The sequence below is a fragment of the Canis lupus genome, chromosome 8 (genome assembly GCF_048164855.1).
Source record: "Canis lupus baileyi chromosome 8, mCanLup2.hap1, whole genome shotgun sequence".
NCBI classification, from domain to species: domain Eukaryota; kingdom Metazoa; phylum Chordata; class Mammalia; order Carnivora; family Canidae; genus Canis; species Canis lupus.
This window is the reverse complement of record NC_132845.1, coordinates 53,062,683-53,078,025: the sequence shown is the minus strand read 5'-3', so window position 1 is coordinate 53,078,025 and position 15,343 is coordinate 53,062,683. Positions and strand designations below refer to the sequence as shown.

The 15,343-nt window shown below is 39.8% G+C and overlaps 1 protein-coding gene across 3 annotated transcripts in view; it reads right to left on the bottom strand.

Annotated features, from left to right (window-relative positions):
* ACSM3 (acyl-CoA synthetase medium chain family member 3) overlaps positions 1–15,343 on the bottom strand; it is a 25,179-nt gene extending 9,836 nt beyond the window's left edge. Inside the window, exons 1-7 of one of the 3 annotated variants that reach the window (XM_072836067.1) lie at positions 15,146–15,343; positions 8,740–9,009; positions 8,036–8,246; positions 3,643–3,850; positions 1,564–1,707; positions 1,291–1,447; positions 1,122–1,201 (exon numbers count right to left, since the gene is read on the bottom strand). In XM_072836067.1, coding sequence (XP_072692168.1) covers positions 1,122–1,201; positions 1,291–1,447; positions 1,564–1,707; positions 3,643–3,850; positions 8,036–8,246; positions 8,740–8,940 — 1,001 coding nt within the window. In that variant the 5' untranslated portion in view covers positions 8,941–9,009; positions 15,146–15,343. Of the gene's footprint in view, positions 1–1,121; positions 1,202–1,290; positions 1,448–1,563; positions 1,708–3,642; positions 3,851–8,035; positions 8,247–8,739; positions 9,010–9,372; positions 9,503–15,145 lie in introns of those variants that run through there. The other 2 variants (XM_072836065.1, XM_072836066.1) reach the window with 2 other exon arrangements.

Genomic DNA, 15,343 nt, shown 5'->3' with positions numbered 1-15,343 from the left:
TTCTAACATCATAAAATGACTCCCAAGACATCCATTTTTTCCCACTTTTTTGGGGGGGAGTGTGTGATCTGTTGAAAAAAAAAAAAAGCCATGTCATCCTCAGGGAAGGTTTTGCATGATAACATTTTAAACCAGTGATTAAAATTTTACCAATTGTGTGGTTAAATTGACTGTAGAATATTATGCAATGGAATACTGTAGAGCTGTTAAAAAATAAAAATAAAAAAATAAGTAAGCTCCTAGACAGTGCTTTCCAGTAGAAACTTTTGCCACAATCAAAGTGTTCTTTATCTGCACTATCCACTGCAGTATTATCTAGCCCTATGTGGCTATTGAGCACTTGAAACATGGCTAGTGCAACTTTGGAACTGAATTTTTAATTAATTAAAATTAAATTTAAATAACTATATATGGCAAGTGGTTACCATATTGGATAGAACTGGATAGCACACAGTTCCAGGATGTATTGTTAGGCAAATAAGAGGAAAGTACAGGACTGTGAACATATTATGTTTCTATTTATGTTTATAAAAGAGAGGGTGAGAACACTGGCATATTGGTTTGTTTGCACAGATTTCAGGGAGGATAATGGAGACCAAGGACGGGGCTTAGAGAAAGACCTTTCACTCTACATTCTTATGTACCTATTGAATTTTATGTCATATGAAATATTTCGTATTCAAAAAGTTTTAACAATTTTGACAGTTTAAAAATATTTACCAATGCACCCTTTCAAATAGAATCAGTAATAGAGCAAAAGACATTCACCCCTTTTCCTATTTGCTGGGGTAGGGCTCCAAAAAGGGGTCATTCCTCTACTTTCTCAGCTCAGGTAACATTTGTCATCCAAAAGATTAAACACTTTTTTATCCATAACTACTGGGCTCAGGGGTATACCCATGGGTGAGCCCTCCCTTTCCTTTCCTCGCTTGGGAGTGCCTGCCCTGGATGTACCAATGGTGACTTAACAAAAAGCACAAAGGAGAAGGGGGAGAAGAGATTGCTAAATTCCCTACCTACTAGCGTGGAACGATGTTTTTAGGCAGAAAGATGCTTTATCTTATGGCTTCCTCTTCCTCTCCCCTACTCCCACTAAGTGACTGTTTACCAACCTTTCTTACCTGGTCATATCACTCTGTATGAGCATTCGGTATGCAGTCGGTGCTGAACAAAAGACTGTGACGGGAAACTTGGAAAGTGTCTGCAATGTAGAAGTAAACTCTTAGTCCTATTACAACTTTAATGATGGCTAAAGCATTCCTAAATGGTCACCTCTTGTGCTCTCCTTACTTGGAAGATGGAAGTTGGCTCAAAACGTGGCAAGTAATGTGCAAATACGCATGCTCCCTGGATCCATGGAGAAAAGACACTACTCCAAGCAGACTTTGCCCAACCTGTGTCTGAGGTATTCCACATCACATCTGAAGGTGTCAAATCCAGCCAGAACCTGGGAAAAGAAAGAATAGTCCTGATTTAACTAAGGAGAACAAAATTTAAAAGACCAATAAATGCATCATCATCTTTGTAATTTTGGCATGTGAAGCTGGAGCTGTGTGAAAGTACCTTCCATTTACAGATAATCCTAAACCAAAACTGCTGTGGCTGTGACCAGTCATTTTAGGAGATCCGCTTGTTCCACTGGTGAAGTAAATAGCCATCATCTCATCGTGTTTTGTATTCACACAGGTGTGGTTGTCACTGGCGTGTCTACAAAGGAAGAACTACAATGATTCTGCACATTGCACATGGCATCATAAACTATTAACCACAGAAAAGAATTCAAGAAACCATCTACTCGGATCTCTTCACCTCATGGATCAGGCCCCCATGATTTAGGTTGAATTCCAAGGTAAAAGTCATCTCTTTATCTTCTTACATGCTTTCTGGAATTAAACTAAATTTGTCATCAAAGTCTACTTATAAGAGCTGGCTTCATAGCTTTTTATTGTATAATAAAGAAAAGCTGAAGCATTTAAAAAATCTTAAGACAATTTATCATACCACCAGCAGAATGAGGGATGTGTGATCTTATAATCATGGCTTTGTGAGAACTGTGGATGTTTTCAAATGTGATTTTTTTTAAGAAAGTATGTTAATAGAAGTCATGGGTAATGGTATAAAGCCGGTTGGTAATTCCCACATTGTTCAAGAATCAGCTATAGGAAAGTAAATTCTGCACACCCACTGTCTAAGAAGCATAGAGATTTTTTTTCTGGGAATATTGGACTGAGAAAGAAACATTAGAATTAGAAACATCCAGGCCACAAGAATTATAGAAAAGCTGTTTTCAATGCCTAACAAAGCTCAACTATTTAGTCTATGATTCTGTCATTTTCTTTCTTAAAAATAGTACCTATAGCTGTGAACCTATCACTTCTATTGTAGATATGATTGCTTTTGAAACCTAAGGTGGGAATATCCTACCAATCTCTCATCACTAGAGGCAGTAAACATAGCAGTTAGGAGTGTGAGCTCAGATGCCAGACTCCCTGGGCTTGAAACCCAGCTCTGCGAGATCCTAGCATTTGACCTCATTCATCTGTATTACTATAGTACCTGCTCCTTAGGTTATTGAGACATGTAAATGAGTTAATATATGTGAAATGCTTAGAACAGTTTTGGGCACTTAACCAATGCCATATAAATGCTACCCATTGTTGCAGTTATAACATTTCTAATTAGAACAGTACTTGGGTTTTGGTAAGAACTCAGTAAATGTTAGCTATTTTAGAGGAGGGAGGAACAAGTCTTTAGTTGCAAACATGTTCCCAAATCCTTGAGTAAAGGTGGGAAGTTCATTCTAGAGAGGGAACTGGTTGCCAACCTAAAGCTAAGTTAGAATCAATACCTGGCAAGAGTGCTAAGCAACCCCTGGAAGCATTCCATAGCAGGGACTGAACATCAATGTAACTTGGTTTTAACATTAACATTAAGTGTTCTTCTTATTTATAACCTGAAGTGTTGCTAACTGGAAGGAAATGATATAGCCTACACAAAAGAATTGATTATGATCAGTTTCTCTGGGAGATGATAACAGCTCTGTGGTTGGTGCCATGAATGCACCTCCCAGATCCTGCTGCAAGAATGAAGCACTTACTCCCCACCAGTGCTGGGAGCCCTATTTAGAGATTCCTTCAGTCTGAAGAGAGCTGCCTTGCTCAAGGTCACCCCTCCTTGTAGGGGGAGCCCATACCCAGTTACTGATCAGTATGAGTATATAAAGGCCAGGACCTTTGCTTTATTTGGGAACAGCTCTGAAGGGCTGTCCAAGCCCCAGAGGTCCCAGTGGATTGGCTGAAGGTTTTGCTGGGAGTGCATGGCAGATGAATTTCTTCTTTTACTCAATCCCACTATCCTTCCACTTCCTTCATAGGTGCTGACCCCAAGACAAATCTTTAATAAACCTCTTACACAACTAATTTCTGTCAAAGAGTCTGCTTCCTTCAAGGTCCTAACATACAAAAACCACTCCACATTCCTTGCTGCCTCAGAGCTTTGCAGATTATGAGTGCAGCAATAATCACCAGTTGTTCCCTTTGCCTTGTTTCAGTTTTCATTTTTCTGATCACTTGTGGATTGAATCTTTTCAGTGTTTCCTTTCCTTTGAGGGGAAGCTGTTCTACAGCAGTTACGGCCACTCACTTTATCATCTCCTTGAGGTTCCCCCACCCGTCTTTGGGTTTTTGAGATACAATTAGCTTGGAGTGCAGATTCTCACATTTAGATGCAACAGCATCTACTGCTGAGGCTAAAACTTCATTGGTGATGATGCACTTTGCTTTCGAAGATTGTAGTCTGTAGAGAATGTCTTTCTGGGTCAGCTGAGTAGTTCCTGGAATTAAAACTGTTCCTAAGGGAGCAGAAGAGAAACAATGTACAGAAGGAAGCATTTCCCTTATCATGTTAGTCACAGTAGTATAGATTGCTTATGTGTACTCTTTATGTCTCAAAATGAGTTTACCATTCAGTTTACCAGTCTCTTCCATTCATTACTCTGCTTTTGCCTTTCAAGGGATCTCAATACCTGTGGCCCTTTTGACCTAATATGAAAGTGTGTTTTTTTTTTTTTTTTAAAGATTTTATTTATTAGAGACACAGAAAGAGAGACACAGGCAGAGGGAGAAGCAGGCTCCATGCAGGGAGCCCGACATGGGACTCGATCCAATGTCTCCAGGATCACTGGAGGCGGAGCTGGAGGCGGCGCTAAACCGCTCAGCCACCAGGGCTGCCCTGAAAGTGTGTTAATGCTGGTTAATTTTCTTCTATCTAAAGACCATTCATAACATTCAGCTTGAATAAAGTTTTTTTTTCCATTTTTTTAAAGAGAATTTTGATTGAGGAGTGATATTGCCCGTATTTATTGGCTAAATGCCAGATGCTATTCTAAGGTTTTTGCATGTTTTATTTAATCACTACCAAAAAACCCCAAACACAAAATCTATAAATAACTTGCTAAAGATCACTGGAGTAGAAAGTGGCAGTGCAGGGATTGAACCCTATAGCCTGACCTTAGAGCTGTACACTTAACTACTTTAGTCCAGCACCTTTTAAAATATAGATGAATGTTTTATGATTTCTTTCCAAAGAGAAGGATTGAGGCATTCATCTTTTCTGTGCATCTACTTTTCCTTGCTGTAAATTATTCTTTAAGTGTAGTATATAATGGTTAAAAGTCTGTCCTGGAGCCAAGCAGTCTTATAGCTTGGCCTTGGACAAAACACTTTATCTCCATAAGTTTCAGATTCTGCATCTGTAAAATGGCAATTCTATAAGATTGAGGAGTAAATGAGGTAAAATGTGTAAAGAGTGCAAATAAATATTAGCTATTATTTCCTCAAAGGATTAATGAACTTTCAAGAATATATCTACATTTGTATTTATATTTACATGTATCCATATCTATATGTTAGGCTCTACCACTCTTAAGTCCATACTCTGGGACACCTGGGTGGGCTTAGTGGTTGAGCATCTGCCTTTGGTTCAGGTCGTGATCCTGGGGTCCTGGGATCAAGCCCCACATCAGGCTCCCCAGAGGGAACCTGCTTCTTTTCTCTCTGCCTATGTCTTTGCCTCTCTCTATGTGTCTCTCATGAATAAATAAATAAAATCTTAATTAAAAAAAAAGTCCAGGCCCTAAAGAAAGGGGTGGAAGGTATGTACTTCCCAGTGGTTTTTACTCTTCCTAGCATCACATCAGGAAAGGAAGATTGAAGAACACATACTTGGTCATTCCTGGACTCTTGACATTAGCTCATCTTTCCATTTTGGAAAGGACAAGCCCCTCCAGTGGAGGTCTTCAGGAGACAGACAACCAAGACCAAAACACAGAGTTCTTCAGAATATCATTATTTTCTAATAAGGCAACGCAGCAATGTTTATGAAGCTTTACTCCAAGGTTATTCCTTAGAGATGTTCCATCTGGGATAAGTTATTAGCCGACCGTGGACTAATAGTTTTCTCTAATTTAAAGGCACTCTCTAAAAACAAGCCCACTGATAGCGTTTCATGCCTAGTAGAAGCACTTTATTTAAACACGTCACCCTTAGATAATTAATTTCTGCTAATGTATTATTCATATCCTATCTTTATGTTTTTTAAGATTTTATTTATTTACTCATGAGAGACACAGAGAGAGGGGCAGAGACATAGGCAGTGGGAGAAGCAGGCTCCATGCAGGGAGCCCGATGGGGACTCGATCCCAGGACTCCAGGATCACACCCTGGGCCGAAGGCAGACACTCAACCGCTGAGCCACCCAGGCGTCCCTCATATCCTATCTTTAAAAGAACCTATTTATTAATAGTGATCAGTCTTATCTATTAAAATTACTTTCTGTCCAAATTAATCATTCTGGGGAGCATTACATAGTTTCTTGCCAGGGAACAAAATGTTACTTTAAGTTGTGGGGGAAGACTCTCATTACCATGTTTATGATATAAGGTATACAAAATGATGTTATCAATTTATACATTTGCATGAAGGGTCAGAAGACTCTGGCACTAGTAGCCCCTTTTCTCCCTGTTAACAGATCTACATGAAAAGACAAAGTTTTTCCAGAAGTTTGTTTGATGGGCAAAAGAAGTAATTTTCATAATTCAATTTGGCAACAGAATTTGAAAGCCTAGTCCATCCACTCATCCCTCTAGGTGGTAGATAATGCTTATTTTCAGCATTGTTAGTACATTAGATTTACCATTTACTGTCTCCATTTTATTCTTCCTTTTAAGAGACTCTGCCTTCCTTTCTGCAGCCCCAGTAACCATGTTTGTATCAGATGAGCCTCCCTCTGACTACATCTGACTGGCCCAACCCAAGCCATGCCAGTCGGATTCTGCCTCAAGTATTTGATTTAAGAGACTGAGTGGATTGGGACATGCAGAGTTAGGGCCAAGGCATCTGTGTAACAAACCAAACCACCCGTCAGCCAAAATGAAGAACAAAGAAACCATGTGCTAGCAGAAAGAAGTCAAAGGAACAGATGCTTGAAGGAGAGACAGACAAGAGCCATAGGGCTTCAGAGCAAAAGAATAAGAGAAAGACCAGTTGCTCTGTGTGTACTTTTTTTTTTTCTGTAAGATTCTTCAGTAGACATTCAATAATTTTCCTTGCTTATTGAACTAATATGAATGGATTTCTGGTCCTGGCAATCCTACAGTCCTTGACTAAGACAATGAGCTTAAGCAGCCTTAAGCAGCGTTCATGAAAACTATCATTTTGTTTAAAAAAAAAAAAACGTAAAAGTGGGACCGGCTACTCCAGTGTACAATTTACATGTACATGTGATATGAGAACTTGTAACTCTCAAAGACAAGTAATTATGATGAATTAAGAATGTTTACTTAACATAATTTTCATAAGAGTAGGGATATTAATTAACTCAACAAATATTTTACCGAGCACTTACTATATGCCAATAATTGGAGGTACAGACATGACTCTTTCATAGTCATTGGCTTTAAAGACTCATACATAGTCCTAGGGGAAAGACAAATTTATGAACAAATAGTATACTCAAACAATATAGTACAGGCTAAAATAGAAATGTATACATATTTTCTAGGGCAGGTCAATAAAGAAAGCACCTGAATTGGGACATCAGGGTAGGGTTGCCTGAGAAGTGAGATTAGAGTTGAGACCTGAAAATCTAATAGAAGTTGTCCAGGTGGTTAGGTGTGAGGGAAAGGCTTTCCAAGCACAGGAAACAGTGTACACAAAATCCAGGAAATAAGAAAGATCGTGAACCTTATAGGAAACCATTTGATATAGTTGGAGCGCAGAATATGAAAACAATGAAGGGAAAGGAAGATAACAATGAAGGGAAGATTCCATGTCACATCTAAAGAAGTTCTAATTTTACCTAGTAGGTAATTGAGAGATTAAATAATGTCAAGGAGCATGTTGACAGGATAAAACATGTGTTCTAGAAAGACCACTAGCTATGGAGGATGGATGGGATTAGAGTAAGGTGTGGGCACACACAAGATCAGAATTAGGGAGACTTTTGGGCACATCCATTCAGGATATGGTAAATGTGAAGTAAGGCAATGACAATGGAGTTGGAGAAGAAGAGGGTCTCGAGAGTCATGTGGGAAGTTAAATTTACAAGATGTAGGAACTGATTTGGAAGGAGTAAGCTGCTTGCTTTGGGCACCAGATGAATGGCAGTTAATCATGAGAGAAATAAAGGCATGAAACAAGAACTGGGGTGGGTTCTTTGAGTTTGTGGCTTCACTGAGTTCCAGATGACCACAGGTCTATAGGAAGAGAAGAGTGGTAGGTAAGAGGGTACTCAATTGTTAATTGGCATTTGGTTAATAAACCAATTTCATTATGAGAAACTCAACTCATAGTTTAGGTCAAAAGATATGATGGGTTTCCAACACATTTCTAAGGTTCCTGAGAATATTCCTGAGAATAATACTATATTATGTACCTCAAATAATCTACCCAAATAAATGTCTCATGATTACTTAGATGTTTTGGAAAATCTCCCATCCGGCCTAGTGTAAATGTAATCAGGCTGCAACACTACTAACCTGTTCGCAGACAGGCTACATTCGCAAGCCACCATTCTGGGATCTTGGGCAGAATCACAATTACTCGATCTCCTCTTTGCAGGGCACAGGCTTCAGTAAGTATATTGGCAAATTTCCTAGACAAAGATCCCAGTTCCTCAAAACTCCATCTCACTTCTTCCCCATTTCCATTTATCCACCAGAAGGCTGGATTGGAAGGTCTCTTTCCAGCCTGAGGAAAGACAAACCAAGGTCCTTATGCAGCTAAATTCTATTTTAACTGACTCAGTGGAATCTTTTTTCAGATGAAAATTCACAGGTTATTAGTTAGGACGCACACAGGATATGTGGAAATAACTCTGACATCTTTATTTCTAGCTGTTGGAAGCCATGTTATTTCTCATTTAGCTTGATTGTTTTTCCTTCCAAAAAGTTAGAATTCTTGTATCCCTTTATATTCTCTCCATGCTTTATCTATGCCTCATTCCCTACCATTTCTGACCTGTATACTACTACTACTTTTTGTTTTTTTAAGAAGTTAACCTTTACGGAACTGCTAACATGTTGAACCAGATAATTCTTTGCTATGGGGGACTGTCCTGTGTATTAGAGGATATATAGCAGCATCCCTGGCCAAAACTATTTCCAAACATTGCCAAATATCCCCTGGGGGCAAAGTCCCTTCCATCTGAGAAACTATAGCTGGACTGGCCCTTGTTCCATACCTTTTCCATATTTGTCCATTGGTCCAGGACATCTTTAGCAAAGTTGAAATACTCTGGAATCTCCAGTTTGAATTCCTGTTTCATGGATTCATAGTTGGTAAAGTTCTGAGGGGGCACTGTCCTATAATCTTTATGCAGTACTCTCACAGAACCAGGGATTGCCAGGCGCCGAAAACACTTGGCACGAAATAATGTCTGCATGGTAACTAGAGCTAATATAAGTCTTGCTGGATGAGCTTGCACTCAGGATTTCCACAGAATCCAGTCCATCTAAAAGATAAGCAAAGGGACATGTATTTGTCTCTATCCCAAAGGTAGCCATACCCCAAAGTAGCGTAGTTTTATTATTATTATTTATTATCATCATATGAGTGCCATTCTCTGAGCACTCTATATGTTTCAAACACTGTACTTAGTGCTTTACTTACATATGAATTATCACTAAATCTTCAGAGCAACTCTGTGAAATGGATATTATCATCTCTGTTTACAGACAGAAAAAAACGACTAATAAGAGGCTGTCTTAGTGAACTCTGGCCACCATAACAAAATACCAAAGACAGGATAGCTTAAACAACAGACATTTATTTCTCACAGTTCCAGAGGCTAGAAAGTCCAAGATCAAGTGCTAACCAGTTCAGTTTTCCAGTATGGGCTCTGTTCTTGACTTGTGGATGACCATCTTCTCTTTGCATCCTTATATGGTAGATAGAGTGAGAGCTCTGGTTTTTCTTCCTCTTCAATTATACTAATCCCATCATTGGGGCCTCACCTTTATGACCTCATCGAAACCTAATTACCTCCCAAAGACCTCGCCTCCAAATACCATCACATTTTGTGGGGTAGGGTTTCACCATATGAATTTGTAGGGAGACACAAACATTCAGTACAAGACAAAGGCATTGTTTGGATTTGAACGTAGAACTATCTGGTCCCAACTCATTCTCCTGACTATGTACTACATCTTATTTTCTTCCATATGCATTTCTTTTTTTAAGATTAAAAAAAAACTTATTTATTCATGAGACACACGCAGAGAGAGAGAGAAAGAGAGAGGCGCAGAGACACCTCCATGCAGGAAGCCCAACTTGGGACTCAATCCCGGGTTTCCAGGATCGGGCCCTGGGCGGAAGGCATCGCTAAACCGCTGAGCCACCAGGGCTGCCCCCCATATGCATTTCTAAAGAAGTAAAGATCTGAGTCATTCAATTACACTCAGTGAAAGCAAAGATATCTTTCACCTGCATTTCAAAAGTTGTACAGACATGTTAAGGAGAATTTCCACAGTGGATAATCCATAAGTGAGGAAACTGAGAGTAACCTAGTACCAATTAGACATGAAAGAACTGTCAAAAATCAAACTTTAATTTATAGGCTGTAGTTAGCAGGCTCCCAGTAGGAGCCTACACAACCTTTGAGTCCAGACTTGAAGCTGCACTTACCAGAGATGTCATAATAGGGCTTTAACCTTTAGGACTTTTGTGTGAGAGGACCCTCCAGGCCATCTAGTCCTCCCTGCTTCGTGGGAAATCATTTGATCATGATGCCATTTACTTGGCTGAGGTCTCATAAACAAGGTTGTTAAAAACATGGTTGTAGGGATTATAGGGTTCTCTTCTTCATACTTTCTGTAATTTTTCAAAATCCCTGTAATAAAATACTACTCTCACAATCATTAAATCATTTTTTTATAGAGGGAGGAGAGGGGCAGAGGGAAAAGGAGAGAGAGAATCTTAAGCAGGCTCTACTCATGGAGCCAAATGCAGGGCTGAGATGAAGACCTGAACTGAAATCAGGAGTGGGATGCTTAACCAACTGAGTCACCCAGGTGTCCCATCATTAAATAATTTTTAATTGCAACTCTGTGTGGTCTGAAGGCAGCATGGCTATGTGGAAGAGTTTCTATATTGATACATTGCCAAACAATAACTAATAACTGATCTCAGCCATAAGTTATATTCTAAATGGGCCTGGTGTTTGGCATCATGTTGCTGCACCCAATGCACTGGGAGATCTGGGTACTTCTTCTGACCATCCCACCCGTTTATGTGAGGACCTGACAAATCACTGAGCTTGAACCCTCTGAGATCATCTGGCTTAAGCACCTCATTTTTCACCTGCAAAGAAAATGGAGCTTCAATAGGTTATGTCAGAGTTAGAACTAGAACTCACATCTTTGGATTCCCACTTCAATTTTTTCTTTACTGTGGCTCAATAGGATTCAGTAGAGCATGATTCTTAACCAAGGCTGTGTATTTGAATCACCAGGAAAGCATTTTAAAGAATACTTGGGTAATGGGGCTGCCCTGGTGGCTCAGCAGTTTAGCGCCGCCTTCAGCCCAGGGCCTGATCCTGGAGACCCGGGATCGAGTCCCACGTTGGGCTCACTGTGTGGAGCCTGCTTCTCCCTATGCCTGTGTCTCTGCCTCTCTCTCTCTTTCAGGAATAAATAAAATATTTAAAAAATATATCCCTGGATAGGGATGCCTGGGTGGCTCAGCGGATGAGCGTCTGCCTTTTGGCTCAGGTCGTGATCGTGGGGTCCTGGGATCAAGTCCCACCTCAGGCTCCCCTCAGGAAGCCTGCTTTTCTCTCTGCCCATGTCTCTCTTTCTCTGTGTCTCTCATGAATAAATAAATAAAATAGTTTTTTAAAAACCTGGGTATTCTTGGGTCTTAGACCAATTAAATCAGAATCTCTGGGGGTGGGACCAGGGCATCATATTTTTAAAAATTTCCTCAGAGGATGCTAATGTGCAATCAAGGTTGGGAATCACTGATCTAGAGGTGGTGCTCTGTGAGCTAGCAGATCAGCATCACCTGGAAGCTAGTTAGAAATGCACATTCTCAGATCCTAGTTTCCCATTTTACCAATGTAGAGACTAGTAGAACCTCTATCAGAGAGTTGTCCCAAAGATTAAATGAGACAATGCATGCAAAGTGCTTATCATGGCATCTTGCATATTACTACCCACCCACTGGAGTAGGCGTTGGCAAACTTTTTCTGTAAAGGTTCAGATAGTAAATATGGCTTTGTGGGCCATATGGTCTCTCTCTGGCAACTGCTTACTTCAACTCTGGTTGAGACGGCAGCCATTGACAAACAATTTATGACTAAATGGGCATGGCTGTGTTTCAAACAAAACCTATTTGTGGATATTGAAACTTTAATTTCATGTAATTTTTTTTTAAAGATTTATTTATTTGAGAAAGAGCACAAGGGGAAGGCCAGAGGGCCAGAGGGAGAGAGAGAAAGAGACTCTCAAGCAGACTCCCCACTGAGGGTGGAACCCAATGCAGGGCTTGATCTCACAACTCTGAGATCATGACCTGAGCCGAAACCAAGAGTTGGACACTCAACTGACTGTGCCACCCAGGCGTCCCTCATGTAATTTTCATGTGTCATAAATTAGTGTTCCTCTTTTGACTTTTTTCAAGTATTTTAAAATGTAAAATTAAAACTATTCTTGCTTTGCAGCCTGTATAAAAACAGGTAGAGGACTGGATTTAACTCACAGGCTATAGTTTGTTGATCTTTGGAACTAGAATGTAGGTCCTATGAGGATGGGTGTTTTGTCTCTTATGTCCATGGTACTATCTCTGGGAAATAACATAGTGTTTGGCCCACAGTATGTGCTTATTTGTTGAATAAATAGATGGTGTTTTCAGAACAGAGAACTTTGTATATAGTTTATTTCAATAGCTCAACGTTCTAGTAGACCTGAGAAGTGCCTTTATTGCTTAACCAGATTTAAATGACTGCCTGCACTGTTCACATGTGGCTAATTAAATTTAAATTAATTTAAATACTATTTAAAAATAAGTTCTTAGTAATACTAGCTGCATTTCAAGTGCTTAATAGTCACATGTGACTAGTAGCTAATGCCTATAGGTAACTGCAGATACACAATAAATGTCCTATCATTGCAGAACATTCTTGTGAACAGTGCAGATCTATATTGATACCAGCTAAGAACTGGATGATATGAAACATGAAAATACAGGAAAATTGAGGTGAAGGGTTTCTAAGAAGATTTTACTAAGGGTTCAGGATTAGTAAAGTACTGCCCCTCACTATTGTTTTGTTTGGCAGTGGGGGTTAAGTAGGGAGGAAACCACCCTTCTCTGCTGTTTGCCAGCAAGTTACAGCCCACACATTTGGCAGCTATCTCCCTTATTACAGATTAGCATCAGGTTTCCTTAAACTGAAGGAAGAAGTTAAGTAGTAGTTTAAAACACTTTATTTTTAGTGTTGCAACTTTTATCTTAATTTTAATTTTTTAGAGAAGGTCTTCAAATAGTTCCAAAAACATAAAAATTACAGTGAAAAATTACCCCCTGCCTGGGTGGCCCAGTCTTTTAAGCACACAACTCTTTTTTTTTTTTAATTTTTTTAAAAATTTATTTATGATAGTCACACACACACAGAGAGAGAGAGAGAGAGAGGGGGGCAGAGACACAGGCAGAGGGGGAAGCAGGCTCCATGCATCAGGAGCCTGACGTGGGACTTGATCCCAGGTCTCTAAGATTGCACCCTGGGCCAAAGGCAGGCACTAAACCCCTGCACCACCCAGGGATCCCAGCACACAACTCTTGATTTTGGCTCAGGTCATGATCTCAGGGTTGTGAGATTCAGTCCCATGTTGGACTTTGTGCCAGGCATGGAGCCTGATTAAAATTTTCTTTCTCTCTCTCCCTCTGCCTTCCCCGCTCCCCACCTTTTCTCAAAAAAATCTGCCCCCTCCCACCTTCATCTCACTGCTGCCCAGTTTCATCCCAACTCACTTCCTGGAGGAACTATGATAACTTCTATGTATCTTTTCAGGATTTCTTTCCATGTATTTAAGCAAATGACTATAGGTTCTTATTTCCCCATCACTTTGACAAAACAGGTAGCCTAGAATAACACTATTCTTCCCATTAAATTTTTTTTTTGCAACAAACTCTGAAGTCTTTCCATGTTAGTACATGGAGATCTTTCTCATTTTTTAAAAAATGTTTTTTTTTTTTTTTTTTTTTTTTAAAGAGCTGCATGGCGTTCCAGTGAAAAGCTACACCATGATTAAGGTAGTCCTTAATTGCTGTCATTCGAATTGTTTCCATTATTGTGCAATTAAGATGAAATTTTGAAACTATTTCCTCCACTACATTTAGAATCTTTCAAATATGCATTGAAAAGAAAATTGACCAGTCAGTTGGAGCTTAAAATGAGCCTAACCATTCTGTTCTACCAAAAAGAAAATATCAGCATCCTCCCAATCAAAGATAATAAGATTGACTTCTCAACAAAATTTTTTTCCGGTAATCTTAGCATTTCACAACATCTATTTTCCAGGTTTACAATATTCTTTGTAAAAGAATTGTATTATTGAAAGAGCTGAGTTATGAGTCCAGATGTTTGTATCAAGCCACAGAAAACTCTTCTAAGAAAGAAAGTGCCACGGCTGGCCAGTTGGGCTTGGAAGTATTTAAGGTCTCATCTGAAATGTAAGCTCTACATCCATATAAACAGCAGTGCAGAGGAGGTTTTAGCCTCCTTACATCTCCATAAGTATCTCTCCCACCAAGTAATCCAAGTAATAACATTAACTTAGCATATATCACCTCAAAGCAAGGTGAAGCCTCTACTATTCTCCCCAGCCCTAACAAGATCCTGCTTTAAACTTCCATATAGGACTTCTAGAGCTTCTTTTGACCATTTCATGGAGAGAGGGGCTACCCCAGGATTATTTCCTTGAATTTTCATGTATATATTCCCTAAAATTTCCTTAGACATAGTATGCATACTTTCCAGGGACGCCTGGGTGGCTTAGCGATTGAGCACCTGCCTTTGGCCCAGGGCGTGGTCCTGGAATCCCCGGATCAAGTCCCACATCAGGCTCCCTGCATGCAGCCTGCTTCTCTCTCTCCCTATGTCCCTGCCTCTCTCTCTCTCTGCTATCTCTCATGAATAAATAAATAAAATCTTTAAAAAAAGTATGCATCCTTTCCAGATGATAGAGAAGATGGATTCCAATCTGCCACTGAGCAGGGTGGAGAGCTAAGTAGACAGTAATAGTGTAAAACTCAGCTGTTACTTGGACTCAATTAAATTTTTTTCCCAAAACATTTTATCAAGTTAACACATACACAGAGTTAAAAAAAAAATTACAGAGTCCCAAAAGACTTAAAATGAAAAACATAGCTGCTATGTGTAAGCTTCTTGTGTGTGTACATATTCCTGGCCACTTATAAACTAGAATTACACAACAGCTGAGGAATTCTGATAGAAACACTTTGGCTGCCTGAGACTTCCATGACAGCATTTTTGTTTTGTTGGTTTGGGTTGCTTGTTTGTTATCTTTGCTCAAAAGTATGTGTGCCAGACCAGCAAACCTTACTTAGGAGACAGATAAGGTAGTACTCACGTAAGTGGCAGGTTCCGACACAGCTGGAAGTGATGGCAAACCTGTTTGCTAGAAGAGCAGCCCTGAAACTTGAACTCTCACTTCTGCTTTAGTCCTGGTTGCAGCCAAAAGAAGAGGGAGAAGTAGTAAGTAGTCTGACAACTGGAAGAAGCAAGACACAGCCAGAAGGCCTTTCCTGGATTGGTGGAGACATTCTAG